The sequence below is a fragment of the Aulonocara sp. 'chitande type north' Nkhata Bay genome, linkage group LG12 (genome assembly GCF_057382095.1).
Source record: "Aulonocara sp. 'chitande type north' Nkhata Bay isolate Kocher_YH1m ecotype deep benthic linkage group LG12, A_spYH_male_GT1.1, whole genome shotgun sequence".
Taxonomy (NCBI): domain Eukaryota; kingdom Metazoa; phylum Chordata; class Actinopteri; order Cichliformes; family Cichlidae; genus Aulonocara; species Aulonocara sp. 'chitande type north' Nkhata Bay.
The window spans coordinates 1,793,057-1,809,428 of NC_141355.1; the positions used below are offsets into that span (position 1 = coordinate 1,793,057).

Below are 16,372 nucleotides of genomic sequence, written 5' to 3' on the forward strand. Positions count from 1 at the left end.
CCAAGCATCAGCTATTGGACAGATCGTTTCCCGTCTGATTTCAGTATACAGAGGAGTTCATGGATGACTTAGTGACTGCAAGCTGCGTAGTTCCTATGGCTACAAATCCCAATCACCACTGTGGCTGGCAGTTAGTGACTTTATGCACTGATATGCTGTGTGTGGTTTTGCTAGATGTGACCAAACATTTCCACTTTGGTTTGTTCAGCTCTGACTGCTTCAGAGCCCCAAACTGTCAGAAGTTCTAATTTTAATGATGGGGTTACACTTGCTGTCGATCATTTAATCACGTGCGCGTCATTATCATCATCTTGCTGTACCCTGTTCATTCCTATGGAAGCAGTAAGGGTGCTTAATGTTTCCTCAGGACTTTAATCCTATAAAAAGTCAAACTCAGCCTGAGGAGAAGCTGTTCCTATCTGAAGGAAAATCACTTATGTATAGCCTTTATGCGTTTTTGTGTATGTGTGTATCATGTAGTGACTCTGTGTCATACTCCAGTTCCAGGTCCCTGTGACCCAGATGACCTAATTGATGGAATCATCTTTGCAGCCAACTATCTTGGCTCCACTCAGCTGCTGTCAGATAAGACACCATCGAAGAACATCCGAATGATGCAGGCACAGGAAGCTGTCAGTCGGATTAAGGTAAAACACACATAGTTCAGGCTCAGACACACTGTAGTGTGAAGTTGTCTGCACAGAGTCCCAGACTCAGTAATTCAGTGTCTGTGTATACAAACCAGCCAAAACATCAAAACCACGAGTAACATTGTATCGACCTCGCTCCAGAACAGCTCTGACGACTTGCAGCATTGTGTATTTATAGTTCAAAACTTCAGCATGAGAAAAAAATTTATTTCCTACGTGCAGAATTTACTGCGTCCACTTTCCAGGAGCACAAAGAAGGCACCGTGCACATGAAAGTGTTGCATCGCAAGCATTGCAGCAGCTCCAAACCCCTGCATGCAACTCTTTACTCTCAAAGTCCGGTTTGTGCAAATCAAATGACTTTTGACTGTTTGAAGGGCAGAGTTGTTTATTTACAAACATTCACAGTGTTCATAGAGAGACCAGCAACAATTGATTGATTGATTGATTGATTGGTAATTTATTTCAACATGTGAACAATATACAAGTACATTTAGAAAAGAAATGAGAGAAAAAAAATATACTATACAAATTACATACAAAAAAACATTCTGATTAATTTACATGTTGAAAGGGAGTGGGAAGAAGTATACACTTATTTAATCCCACCCCTGTCCCATAAATTATCAGTTAATATTTAGTCAGCTTCCTTACTGATATAATTTGTAATAAAAATAGTGAACAGATTTCTGATATACTATATACTATAATATCACATCATGAATTTTTTGTTTGTTTGTTTTTAAATAGAGACATTCACTTAATTTAAATATTTTCCTTTTCTTTATAGATCGAGAAGATCATATTTTTATAACTCTTTTTGAACAGTTTTATGTTTGGACATTGCTTTAATTCCATATTCAGTTTGTTCCATAGTTTCACTCCTTGAACAGAAACACAAAAGCCTTTTCTTGTAGTACGTACCTTCATTGTTTTGAAGTTACAAAAACCCCTTAAATTATAACTTCCTTCTTTCAAAAAAAAAAAACATACTCTGAATATTTCCTGGCAGTTCTTTATTTTTTGCTTTGAATAGAATTTGTGCTGTTTGGAATTTCACTATATCGTCAATTTTCAATATTTCAGACTGCAAAAATAGTGAGTTTGTATGTTCCCTATAACCTGCATTGTGGATGATTCGAATTGCTTTCTTTTGAAGAGTAAAAAGTGAATGTAATGTGGTTTTATAGTTATTGCCCCAGACCTCTGCACAATAGCTTAAGTATGGTGAAACCAGTGAACAGTAGAGAATATGAAGTGATGTTCTGTCGAATACCTGTTTTGCCTTGTTTAGTACTGCAATGCTTCGTGATACTTTGGAATGAATATATCTTACGTGAGCTCTCCAGTTAAGTTTTTCATCTATTATTACCCCCAGAAATTTATTTTCACTGACTCTTTCAATATCAACACCATTTATTTGAATCTTTGCATTTGTATTTAAATGCAACAAATAACATCCAGCAGTGGGGAAAATATCATTCCCTGTTTTGATAAACAGTGAAATATTTTTATAATTTATCTGTATTTGAAAAAACAAAAAATCCCTATGAAAGCTGATCAGTAATTTATTGTTTGGGCTCCGTGATTTAAAACTATGTTCTAATAACACAAGACCCAACATGAATCTGGGCAGCACCGAGCATGATGATGCAGTGTTGACTGAAGCCTGTGTCTGGGTGCATGCTCAATGTTTCAGGTAAGTAGATCCCAAAACCTTGATTCTGTTCATCTGGACCTTTGGGTCCTGTTGATGGGTAACCAGGAGGACCCAAACTGCATTAAATCAGGCTTCTTAGACAGCCGATGGCTGGACCCACAACACGCACTATTTTGAAAAGTAAAATATATAATCTGCCTTCATAAGTTCCAGTATTAAGCATCGTAACTGCTTTATAATAATAAAGCTTTAACTTAAACACCTCCCTGACAGCCTTATGGGAATTAAAAAATAACTTATCCCATGTAAACTGATACCTGTTTGGATCAGAACATATAGAAAATACCACCTTTTCTGTCAGGGCATAGGAAGGGGATAACAAAACCTAGAACATGTTCTTTAAGATGAAAACTTTACTTCAGTTCAAGAACTTATATCAAATTATGGAATCACAACAGGAAATGTCTTAAATATCAGAATCTGAAATCTGTCATACAGAAAAGATTTAAGCCCAAATAACTGAATCTGTGCAGATTCTGTGACCTCCGGGGGTCCAGAGCCAGCTGAGGTCAGCAACTCAAGTCAGGGGAAGCCCTGGGGAAAATCAGTCTCCCAGACTCGAAGCCAACATTAACTGTATGTGTTATTATATCCCTGGGCTCTGAAGGAGCAGGAGAAACTCCTCTACAATCCATGGAGCCAGAAAATGTGGCCTCGGGAGAAATTGATGATTTCTAACTTTATCAATCCGGAGTTAGCAGACAGTTTATAGACTCAGGAATGACTGACACACGGTTATTAAGTCCCGGCTCAGAAGGAACACAGTCTTTTTGATTCACCACATCTGGAGATGACTGCCCATGGCATGGACATCGCTTCCACCGAGAAGGAGGGGCTGGAGAGGCAGGGGAAACTGATGGTGATGTGGAGAAGTTCTGATGTGGCTGCGCCCCAGTGCTTTATAAAAAGCCTGTGCTGGTGTGTAAACAGTCATTATCACTCACCACTTGAAATTGCTCAGCAAGCGAGGGGTGACGGCAGCGTGAAGGCTGTTTTCTCCGGAAAGAGGGAGGATCCTGCGAATCGCCTGATTCGTCCTCCTGCAGGCTGGGCAGGTGAGCGGTTGCAGTTGGGGGGTGGAGATGCAGTGTATTAAGAAGAAAGTCCTGTATAAGCAGGTGAAGAGAATTCAATAGCCAGGGGAGACCAGAAACCAGTCGCTGTAGCCGGCTAGCTAGAGCGCGACGATACTCCTCCTCAGGAAAATCCAGCCACTGGTTGCATAGCTGATCCACGTCTGATCCAGCTCTTCAGACGGCGCGAGTGCTGCTGGGTCCATTGTGTGGTTGCGTCGTTCTGTCATGAAACGGCTGTGGCAGGCAGGATGTAGGACCCAAAATGCAGGACACACTGTCCACAGACAGAGGAATAAACTCAAGGAGGCTGCTTTATTGCAGTGGCAAAACATGCACAAAAAATACTTGCAAAACCAAAAACTAGGAACTGGGAACTAAATGCAAAACACTGCAAAACCAAGAAACTAGGGCCGACGATCTCAGGGGGAACCACACACAGCATGAGGGGACGATGCGACACTGACTGAGAGAAACACACAGCTAAAACACACAGAGGGATGACGAGGGAACGGGACACAGGAGGAGAGCACAGCTGGGAGTAATCACACACAATAAGACCAGGGGAAGCCAAACTAGACACACTGACATGAGACACAGACTTACAAAGTAAAACAGGAAACACAAGACATAGACGCAGACAGCTGACAGGGGAGACAGAGCAACCATGGAACACAGTGGGAAAGAGGACTCGAATGCAGGCATTTACTGGAGTTGTGAGGGAGGTTTATTGCAAAAGGCAAACACAAGAAGTTCACAGACAGTTTCCAGGAGACAAACACAGATGGACCAGTAACGAGCACATGAAATACACACAGAGGGACACTGGGAAATCACACACAGCTGTGAGACACAGCTGGACCTGATTAACCTGACGACACAGAGGAAACACTAACACCAGGGACCAACAGGGGGAGCACCAGCCCAGAATCCCAGAACCAGAACACAAATCATCCCAAAGCTAGAACATGAGTCCACAAATGATAATAATAATGATACACCAAACCCCAAATCACTGCGTCCACAGACTCAGGGCGAGAATACAAAGAACACTAACACAGAAACCAAAAGACTAGAAATGATAAATACTGACAAAATCAAAGTTCAGTAATAATGCAAAACTCAAACTGACTGACCCAGGACTGTGACGGTATGAGTGTTAGAGCTAAAAACATTTGTAGTTTTCAGTTGGGTTATGCTTTAAAGAAACTGATCAACTTTAAACCAATGGGGAATAAGCAAATGCTGAGTGCATGCAGTTAAAACCACTCTGCAGGTGAGAGAATGAATTTTATAACTGCTAGAAGTTGATTTGGTCAAACAGGCTTAAATAATATTACCACACATGACTGATTGAATGATTGGGCTGCTGAAATAAATGGGCTGATTAGTCTGAGAATGTGAGCTCGTTAACAGGGACTGTCAGTATGATCTGAAATATATGGAGTCTGGATTTAGTGCTAACAAAAGAAAATTTCAGCTAAAAGTAAGATGATTGCAAAACAGCAAGAGATAAGAGGTTCGTCATAGCCGAGTGCTCGGGGTAAAATGAAGGGACTGCAACAACTCGTCCCCATTCCCTTCATTTTACCCTTCACATCTTAAATTGGACTTTACCTTTCTGATTCTTCGACACTTGTGCGAATATTAAAGACACAAACGGGAGAAATTTGCGTGCTGTTGCTGAAGCAGGCTATCGCCTGCTCCCGGTGGCAAAACTGGCTGATGGGAGCATGTTAAGGTTTGCAGATGAGAGAATGGAAACAAGCTCCTGTGCAACTGCCCAGCGCTAAAGCCAGAGCTAGATTGCCCTTGCTGACAAGAGAACTGCTTTTGCTGTGGCTTTTATATGAGTGTTTCCAGGACGGTGATGATGGCAGGACTGTAGATTAGGCTGCAAGCATTTGAAGTGATTGATAAGCAACTAATAGCATGGATGTGACAAAGACATGGACATGACTGCACAAAGACATCTGCAAAGGAGAATGACAGACGTGCAGTAAGATTTAACCTCGGCTCCCCGCTCTATGTCAAGTGATGGGGGTACGTGGCGGGGTGTGGTTTATGGCTCGACTGCAGGGGAGGGGTTGAGCAGCGGGTTCGGGGTGTGGTGTCAGGGGAGGCTGATCTCCATCATCTCATCATGTCTCCACTGTTTGAGTTGGGTGCTGGGATCTTACAGGGAGAAGAGTGGACAGAGCAAGTGACGGAGTGTGAGCCCGCCAAAGTGGCTCAAGAGCTGCTCGACTACTGGTGCACACAAAAGGCACTATAAATAAAGCACTGTGGGCTGTGGAAGTTCACACTACATGAGGTGTATTATTTACTATCAGTGTTGGGAAGGTTACTTTTAAAATGTATTCCATTACAGAATACAGAATACATGCCCCAAAATGTATTCTGTAACGTATTCCGTTACGTTACTCAATGACAGTAACGTATTCTGAATACTTTGGATTACTTAATATATTATCATGCTTTTTACAACAACGTGAATGTACTATTGCTGTGTGATTTATTACTATTACTGAAGGTCCGCGACTCCGAACTGTAGTAAAGGGACCTCTGACTAATACGGCGGGGTCCCTGTCGGCTCGTAGCCGAAAAATAGCTTTACTTTGTTGTGTGGGTCAACTTTTCTTGCGAGAGACAGAGAGAGGCGTTGAAAGACTGCTCCAACGGAACTTATTGTTTTCGGAGGAAAACAGGAACACGGTGTACAGTCGAGTCTTAATAGCTTACTTACAACTGGGCTCGTCAGGCTCTCTTCTTGGCTGCAGTGGTTATTATTATATTTACATGCTTCCAGCTCCCGTTTTTCCTCGATGACAACTCGTACCTTTCCACTCCCCTTTTTCTCCCTCCTCGCGCTCACAGACCCATAACGTGTATGGCAGTCCATTCTCCCTGCAGCACGGACTATACTGCCCATGATGCTACATTCTTTAGAGCTATGCTTGTAGCATTCTGCCTGTTAGCTTAGCACAACAACAACAACAACGAAAAGGCGCTCTCTCACCCAGGAAACACACAGTCGCAGAGAGAGAGAGAGCGTCGCCCTGTAACCATGGCAACCGTAACGCTGCTGCCGCCTGGAACAACAGAACGTAGCTGTCAAACAAAACCCAAACAGTCCTGGGCCCTGTTTCAGGAAGCCGGTTTGGAAAACTCAGAGTGAAAAACGACACTCACGGTTGAGTAACCCCGAACTGTCCAACTCGGAATATTCGGTTTCAGAAAGGCTGATAACAATTAGTTCAATCAAGGCGGAGTTGCTTTAACCCCAAGTGAAGCGCGCGGACGAGGATACATAAAGCCCTGATAAGCGGAGCACAGATTAAGCGAGTCACCATGGAGACGGAGGGAAAGAAGGCGGTGTCAATGTATTTTACAGCGCTTGAGGCCGAAATTCTGATGGCAGCATATGCCGATAACATGCAAATTCCGCGGAAAAAAGTAACACAGCCTCAGCTGCAAAAGAAAGGGAGCATGCATGGCAAAACAAAGCCGACAGAGTCAATGCGTGAGTGTTAATATAAACATTGATCGAGGGATTTCCACCCATTTAACACGTTATTTTATCATATGTTATTTTATTTGTTATTTTATACATTTTATTTTGTGATGTGATGTGAGCGCAGGTGCAACCCAACAGGCCCCAAACGTTCCTGGCAGCAAGTAAAAATGAAATATAAAAATATAGTCCAAACAGGTGAGGTGTAATTGTATTATGAGCCATAGTGCTTGGTCTGTTTGTCCGATGTAAATCAATTGCAGTTAGAGGCTACATTAATTTTCTGTCTGTAAGCACTTATTGAAATTATCTGAGCACATTACAAGTACATATTTGCTTACTCTGTATGCTCAAATGTGGCCCGTTATAGCCAACAGAAAAAAAGCGGAGGCCCGAAAAACAGGTGGGGGTCCTCCACCACCACCACTCACAGAGGCTGAGCAGTTGGCCCTCAGCCAAAACAGTGGGCGCCCTGTGGCCGAAGGCATCTCTGCGGGGACATCCTCTGAGTCAATAACCCCGCAAGACACAAGTGCCTACATAAGGGGTAAATTCAAAATAATACATGATGTGCATACATCCTTTCTTCACAGTCACCTTTGCAGTGCTACTCATTCATTTGATAAACTCTTTACCATAATGGATTATTTTGTAGTGAAGTTATTTTCCTACTGATTTTGCCTTCCCTCAGCCTTGGTTGTCTTTGAGAGCATAATGACAATGAAGTGTAAGGTGATTGGTATGTTTGTTAATTGCCATTTGGTCCCTTGTAAGTTATAAGTGACCTGTATAAACCTCATATTCTATCAGTTGATGGTGATGGTGTACTGCATCTGGTGCAGCCTCCTGTTGAGCCAGACCAACATGCAGTTGTGAGTAATACTCCACAGATTATATGAGTTTACAGTAGAACAGCAATGTTGTTTATTTCTTTACTACAGGAAAATAATGAAGAAACATTGACAGCTGTTACAGAGGAGGAAGCAACAGAGACACTTTATGAGGTTTACATCTTTTAATACTTTGTGTACAGGAAACACAGGCGACCAATAAAGCCAGTTGAACAAAAAATCTGTTTATTCTTCTTTCAACATGTTGAGGTGATGGGTCAAAAGAAATGATTGTGACATATGGTGTCTCTGACTGCGCTTCCATCTTGTATGTCCGTGGGAGGGTCAGGATGTTCATGGTTTGGATCACTGCTGATGTTTGGTTCAGAAGGACAGTGTTCTCCTCTAATTGTGGCAATGTTGTGAAGAATCACACATGCCACAATAATGTCACATGCCCTTTCTGGGGTGACCCTGAGTCTTTGCAGGCACTGGAACCGGGCCTTAAGCATTCCGATAGTCATTTCAATTCTGGCTCTTGTCCTGCAATTAGCCAGATTATATCACTGCTGTGGGCCCGGTTCAGGGTCAGGGTAAGGGGTAAGCAAATAGGGTAAACATGGATACCCCCTATCACCAAGCAAGTAGCCAGTGAACTCTCCTAAGACAGAAGGATACACTTCAGTTCAAATGTCCCTGAAGCAATTGGTCTTTATATATTTTAAAGTATTCTCAACTCACCATGTCCAAATTTTGTGCTCAGTGTACATTCACGGAATATTTGTGAGTCATGGACAGAGCCTGGCCACTTGGCTTCCACATTTGTGATAATGTTGGCAGCATCACATATGATCTTCACAGTGCAGAGAACACAAATTAGCATCCATTACTATAATGAAATAATTTGTTAGTTTGAAATGCTACAGGGAACTATGTACCTGTACATTAATGCTGTGGAAAGACTTCCTGTTCACATAGTCTCCTTCATTTACTGAAGGAGCAATGATTGGAATGTGAGTGCCATCTATACAGCCAATCACGCCTGGGAACCCTGAGAATAAATGTAAAATTTAAGTAGTAGTCCAAGTATCACCACATCATACATTAAGTTTTGTTCATCCTGATACCTGCAATTTTGTGGCATCCCTCTTTGATAAATCTTGTGGGTCTATGACCGGGGAACACCACAGACGAGTACAGGAGACGTTTCAGTGCAACTGTAACATTCCTGACTGCCCGACAGACGGTAGCCTTGGAAACGTGCTCAGCATCACCAATATTATACAGAAAGCTCCCGTTTGCAAAAAACCGAAGTGCGATACAAATAATATGTACAGAACTGAGAGCATGTCCGCGATGTGTCACATGAGCAATATTAGGCCTGAGGATGTTATTCAAATAAATTATAGATTGTGCTGAGAAACGGTAACGTTCACACAGGAAATCATCAGGAAATGATAAAATGTCCAAACGCGCTCTGATCACTCTCTCCCGGCGGAGAGCTCTGCGGAGAATTTGGGCTTCACGATCTACTGGCTCTTCAAGGAAGTGGCACGCCATGTCCGACACTTCCTACTGTCAGGTTTCCGACAAAGGGGCGGAGACAGTCAGGGTTAGTTGTAGTAAACCTGCTAGGGGGCAGGTTAGCTTCACGGAGTGTGTCGTCATAGTGACTCACTCAGGCTGCAGCTGAACTCGCTTTGTGAAACCGAAAACCCAGAGTTTTCGTTAACTCAGGGTTTACTTACTCAGTTTTTCCACTAAACCGGCTTCCTGAAACAGGGCCCTGACCTGCGACAAAATGAAACAGGAAAGTACCGCAGTGTAATCCATTTATTTCAACAAAGTAACTATGCTGGCATTAGGTATTTTCTGTTCTGCAGCAGTTTGCCCTCTAGTGGTTGTTTTTGTGTATTTTTTTTTACTCTGTAAGATCGAGCCAGAGGCAGTTTCACCTCCATTAATCTGTTGCCATCCATGCCTTCACAAGCTGATAAACGGCATCATCTGTGAGTAATATTGTTTGTTATCACTGAGACAACTTGTGTGCATTATTATTTGTTGTGAAGGCGTGATATAGTTTGTAGTTAGAATTTAATTTGAATGCATGTATAACCTAAGCTAGTGAGGTTAAGCTAGCTCATATGTCATGTGGTTTCTTTAACGTTTTGATCATGAGTGTGATTTCATTTGATGTTTTATTCGGGCACTCACTAAGCAGATAAATATTGTGCTCATATTTTTGAATATGTGTTTGTTATACTGTATATTGAGGCAACATTTTTATTGGTTTATTTCTGGTTTTGTCAACAGTTTCACACTTTTTCCTTATTAAATCATCCAACTCAACACATTGGCCTGTTCCCTGGATTTTGATTAGGAGAGTGTTTAGCTGTCTGTATAGCTGAGTCTACGTTCACGAGGACAACGCTTAGTGAGGACAGAACAGTGAAAAGATGAATCATCACATCAAGCTTTGAAGGAATCTCGGCAGCCTATTTCTTCGCCACCAGTAACCACTAAGTAGAAGAAAAACATCAAAGAGGCTACGTTCGCTTCTTCTGTATCTTTTTACGGGATTTGAAGACCCATTCACCTGCCTGTATTAAACGATGTCCAGCTCAAACCCTATTGACGCCGATATTCAGAGCCTGGAGGTTAGGTCAGAGTGTGCTGCCTCAGCTGCATTTTCCAAGCAAAGTTCAAATAAATCTTCAGCTAGTGCCGCTGCTGCTAAAGCTCGTGCAAAGGCGGAAGCTGCACGCACACGAGCAGCCTATGCAAAACGTCAAATAGACATGCAAGTGGAGAAAGCACGCATAGAGGCTACATTGAATGCACTAAAAGAAGAGTGTGAAGCTGAGGCTGCCTCAGCAGAGGCTCAAGTGTTTGAGGCTGCTGCGGATTTAGACAACTGTGACCTTGGGAGTAAAGCCAGTCATGCTCAAGCAATGAAGCAGTCATTACGGCGAACTGGTGAGTTCATCCAAGCACATTTCTCTTCAGGGCAGAGTTATGCTTTAGCTCAAAATGCGAAAGAAACACAGGCTGCTGCTTCTGTACCACAACACAGACACCTCCCAGATACCAAAGTTCATTGCGTCAGTCGTGACACACAACAGCCGTATCCTTCTGCTTGCTCGGCTGAAGGCCTGCACCCAGGCAACCAGAGAAAGAATCGCCCTGACCCTCTGCCTTTTAACACAGATAGAGATGTCCCCTCCATGCACACACATCGCTGCACAGACTCAACAAACCAACTTCCACCCCGCTCACCACTGGAGGCTCAAGGTGTATCTGAGTTAGCTGTATATCTGGCGCGTCGAGACCTTGTCACAGCTGGACTAAAAGTGTTTGATAACCAGCCTGCTAGTTATCTGTCATGGAAATCTAGCTTTGTTAACGCTGTGGAGGGACTTAGCCTCAAACCTAGTGAAGAACTGGACCTGCTCATTAAGTGGCTTGGTGGGGAGTCGCTACACCACGCCAAGAGGATAAGGGCAGTTTATGTCAACAATCCATTCATGGGTTTGAACATGCTTTGGCGAAGGCTGGACAAGTGTTATGGCTCTCCAGAGGCCATTGAAGCTTCTCTCTTCGATAGATTGAACCACTTCCCAAAGCTTTCAAATAGAGATCACCAGAAGCTTCAAGAACTCGGAGACCTGCTCCTAGAGATCGAAGCTGCTAAGCAAGAGGGATATTTGCCAGGGCTCAGCTTCCTAGACACTGCAAGGGGAATAAACCCTATAGCGGAGAAACTGCCCCACAATGTCCAAGAACAGTGGATAACTCAGGGGTCTCGCTATAAGAGGGAGCACCAAGTTCCATATCCCCCTTTCTCATTTTTTGTGGACTTCGTGTATAACCATGCAGAGATGAGAAATGATCCTAGCTTTGCTTTTGCTAACTTCAGTTCAGCTGTGTTCAAAGGTGACGGATCCTTCTCCAAACAATGGAAATCCAAACCTCCTTTATCCGTAAGTAAAACTGAGGTAGGAAACCCCCCCACCTCTCAGTCCTCCAAAGGACTCACCGTTGATCTAGACAGAGAGTGTCCTCTCCACAAGAAACCTCACTCCCTCAGGAAATGCAGAGGCTTTCGAGAAAGACCACTTGCAGAGCGAAGACGCTTCCTGGTGGAGCACTCAATATGTTTTAAATGTTGTGCTTCAGCAACTCACCAAGCTAAAGAGTGTAAAGCTGACACCCACTGCTCTGAGTGTGACAGCGACCGGCACATTGCAGCACTCCATCCTGGACCGGCACCTTGGGCTCCAAGTTCCAGACCACCTTCTGCAGAGCATGGTGGGGAGCCTACCGAGTGTGTCACTGACATAGCAGCCTCTTCATGCACAGCCGTGTGTGGTCAGGGTCTTAAAGGTAAATCATGTTCCAAAATCTGTCTGGTCAGTGTGTATCCCAAGGGTCGCCCAGACCAAAAGGTGAGGACATACGTGATGCTGGATGACCAAAGCAATGTGTCGCTAGCCAGATCAGCATTCTTTGACATGTTTGACATCCAGGGTGAGGCTTCTCCCTATACCCTCAAAACATGCTCAGGAATCACCGAGACTGCTGGAAGAAGGGCCTCTGGATTTATGGTGGAGTCAGCTGATGGACAGTTGCACTTATCATTGCCGACTCTTATTGAGTGCAACCTGATTCCCAATAATAGGGACGAAATCCCTACTCCAGAAGCCGCCCAAAGCCACAAGCATCTCAGGTGTATTGCTGACAGGATCCCTCCTCTTGATGCGTCAGCTGAGATACTTTTGTTACTTGGGAGGGACATCATCAGAGTTCACAAAGTGCGCAGTCAGCGTAACGGCCGTCACAACGAACCTTATGCCCAACAAGTGGACCTGGGTTGGGTAATAGTCGGTGACGTCTGTCTCGGTGGGGCTCACCGGCCGACTGTCAACACATTCAAGACCAATGTCCTTGAGAATGGACGACCAAGCTACTTCAAGCCTTGTGAGAACAGGATCATCTGCAAAGAAAAGTTCATAGAGGAACAGCTAATATCCCCTGACACACTGACTTCCAGTCGGCCAAGCTTAGGTGAGCTGGTCTTCAGCCATTCAAAAGAGGATGATAAGCTGGCACCCTCCATCGAAGATGAAATCTTCCTCCAGATCATGAACAAGGAGTTCAAGAAAGATGATTCCAACAGCTGGGTGGCTCCCCTACCATTTCGTAGTCCAAGACCACGTTTACCAAATAATTGAGAGCAAGCCCTCAGCCGACTGATGTCACTTCGCCGTACCTTGAATAGGAAACCGGAGATGAAACATCATTTCATAGATTTCATGGAGGATATTTTCAAAAATGGACACGCTGAGCCAGCTCCTCCACCAGAGCCTGACAAAGAGTATTGGTATTTACCTTCCTTTGGTGTCTATCACCCCCAGAAACCGGGAAAAATAAGGATCGTCTTTGATTCAAGCGCACAGTTCAAAGGCATCTCATTGAATGATGTGCTCTTACAAGGCCCGGACCTCAACAACACCCTAATTGGGGTTCTCATGCGTTTCAGAATGGACCCAGTGGCTGTGATGACAGACATTCAACAGATGTTCCACAGTTTCCTAGTGAGGGAGGATCATCGGGACCACCTCCGATTCTTGTGGTTTCGTAACCACCAACTTGATGACAAAGTGCTGGAGTACCGCATGAGGGTTCATGTGTTTGGTAACTGTCCCTCGCCAGCTGTGGCCATTTATGGCCTGAAGAGGACGGCTATGGAGGGTGAAGAGGACTATGGACCCGAAGTGCGGAGCTTTGTGCACAGACATTTCTATGTTGATGATGGCCTGAAATCTTTCCTCGGTGCAGAAGATGCCATCAAAGTGCTGAAAGGTGCACAAGACATGCTAGCGCAATCCAACCTCAGACTACGCAAGATTGTGTCTAACAGTGTTGAGGTCATGAGGGCATTTCCAGCTGAAGATCTTGCTAGCAACCTGCAAGACCTGGACGTGGGTCAGGACTCCCCTCCCATGCAGCGCAGCCTGGGTCTTGGTTGGGATCTTGCTACAGATACTCTAACTTTCCATGTGGACTGCGCAGAAAAACCCTTTACACGTCGGGGTGTGTTGTCTACTATCAACAGCTTATTTGACCCGTTGGGGTTCGCTGCTCCCTTCAGTGTTCAGGGCCGCCTCATTTTGAGAGAACTCACTACTGAGACTTGTGACTGGGATGCACCACTGCCCCGAGAAAAGCTTGAACAGTGGCAGAGGTGGTGCACATCTCTTCAAGACCTAAGAGAGTTGAAGATCCCAAGGGCCTACACAATGGTCCCACTCTCCACAGCTCAGAGCAAGGAGATCTGTATCTTTTGTGATGCATCTACCAAAGCTATTGCTGCTGTTGCTTATCTGAGAGTCACAGATGCTGCAGGACATAGCGAAGTTGGATTCCTGTTTGGGAAAACAAAGTTGGCACCTAAGCCTGACATCACCATCCCAAGGCTTGAGCTCTGTGCAGCCGTTCTTGCAGTGGAACTGGCAGAGGTTATGTCTGCAGAGTTGGACATTCAGGTAGACGACATCAAGCTTTTCTCAGACAGTAAAGTAGTGCTTGGGTATATATTTAATGACTCTAGACGGTTCTACGTCTATGTTCATAACAGGGTACAAAGGATCAGACGTTCAACCAACAAAAGCCAATGGAACTATGTTCCTTCTGATGTCAACCCAGCTGACCAGGCAACTAGAGCGATTCCAGCTAACCAGCTTGCAGCTTCCTCCTGGTTGTCTGGACCAGCCTTTCTTGTAGACAAGCAACATTGTCACTTAAAACAGGAAGCTTTCAGCCTAGTTGAACCCGCAACAGATGTGGAACTACGTCCAGAAGTAGTGACTTGTGCCACGAATTTGTCATTTCAGCTGGGCAGTAAACGCTTTGAGCGATTTTCAAGTTGGAGGTCACTCACCAGAGCTATTGCCAGGCTCTGCCACATTGCTTACTCCTTTACAAGGGCAGCAAAAGAAGGTCCTTGCCACGGTTGGCACAACTGCAAGCTGCTTTTCAGTCCAGACCAGCTGCATCATGCAAGGATCAGAATTCTTCTTGCTGTCCAAAGGCAGGTCTATTCAGAAGAAATACACTGCTTACAAAAGGGAGGTCAGGTCCCTAAACAGTGCTTTGTCCTTTCATTGATTCTGAAGGTCTTCTCCGCGTCGGAGGACGACTGAAAAAGTCACAGCTCACAGCAGAAGAGGGTCAGCCAGTTATCATGCCTGGTAAACATCATGTTACCTCCTTGCTTATCAGACACTGCCATGAACAAGTCTGCCATCAAGGACGACACTTGACGGAAGGCGCTTTGAGGAGTGCTGGTTTCTGGATTGTTGGAGGAAGACGGTCTGTCAGCAGTTTGGTCTACAACTGTGTGACATGTCGAAGATTGCGTGGGAGAGAGGAGGAGCAGATAATGGCAGACCTGCCTGCTGATCGCTTGAGTACAGATCCTCCGTTCACCTTTGTTGGATTGGATGTGTTCGGACCATGGTGTGTCACCTCAAGGAGGACACGTGGAGGGCTAGCCAACAGTAAGCGTTGGGCAATCATCTTCACATGTATGAGCGTGCGTGCCATACACATCGAGGTCATCGAATCAATGGATTCATCCAGCTTCATTAACGCTCTAAGACGCTTCTTTGCAGTTAGAGGGCCTGTCAAACAGCTAAGGTCAGACTGTGGTACTAATTTTGTTGGAGCCTGTCGAGAGCTTGGGATCACTTCCAAAGGCTGTAACAACAAGGAAGTGTCCAACTACCTGTCTGATCAGGGCTGTGTATGGCTGTTTAACCCTCCCCACTCTTCACACATGGGGGGAAGCTGGGAGAGGATGATCGGTGTCACACGTCGGATCCTTGACGCAATGTTCCTCAAGCTTGGGTCTTTTCAGCTCACACATGAGGTCCTGACAACATTTATGGCAGAGGTAACTGCAATTGTCAATTCCAGACCACTTACTTCAGTGTCCACAGATCCAGACGAACCTCTCATCCTCACTCCTGCTATGCTGCTAACTCAGAAGATTGCTGTACTTCCTGTTCCTCCTGGTAACTTTGATGATAGTAATATCTTCAGACGTCAGTGGCATCAGGTTCAAAGCTTGGCCAACACATTCTGGGAGAGGTGGAAAAGGGAGTACCTCAGTAGTCTACAAGGTCGACAGAAATGGAGAACGGAGAGACCTAATCTCATGGACGGAGATGTTGTTCTAATGAAAGACAATTCACTGAAGAGACATGACTGGCCCACAGGACTGATCACAAGGACTTTTCCAAGTGACGATGGGAAGGTCAGGAAGGTCGAGGTGAAAGTTTTCAGAGACAGTGTTCCAATACTTTACTTAAGGCCAGTGTCTGAAGTTATACTCCTGTTGCAGAGAAACTCTGTCAAGTGATGTGCAGTTTGACATCCTGGGGATGTCAGGTGGGGAGTATGCTGGCATTAGGTATTTTCTGTTCTGCAGCAGTTTGCCCTCTAGTGGTTGTTTTTGTGTATTTTTTTTACTCTGTAAGATCGAGCCAGAGGCAGTTTCACCTCCATTAATCTGTTGCCATCCA

At 44.6% G+C, this 16,372-nt stretch overlaps 1 protein-coding gene across 2 annotated transcripts in view; it reads left to right on the top strand.

The window, feature by feature from the left end:
- Positions 1-16,372, top strand: part of apba1a (amyloid beta (A4) precursor protein-binding, family A, member 1a) — a 56,262-nt gene that overhangs the window by 17,663 nt on the left and 22,227 nt on the right. For both annotated transcript variants that reach the window (XR_015131715.1, XM_086313153.1), the window contains exon 5: positions 502-647. Coding sequence is in view for 1 of the 2 variants with exons in the window: in XM_086313153.1 (XP_086169279.1) it covers positions 502-647 (146 nt within the window). In the remaining variant the exon portion in view is untranslated. The remainder of the gene's footprint in view (positions 1-501; positions 648-16,372) is intronic.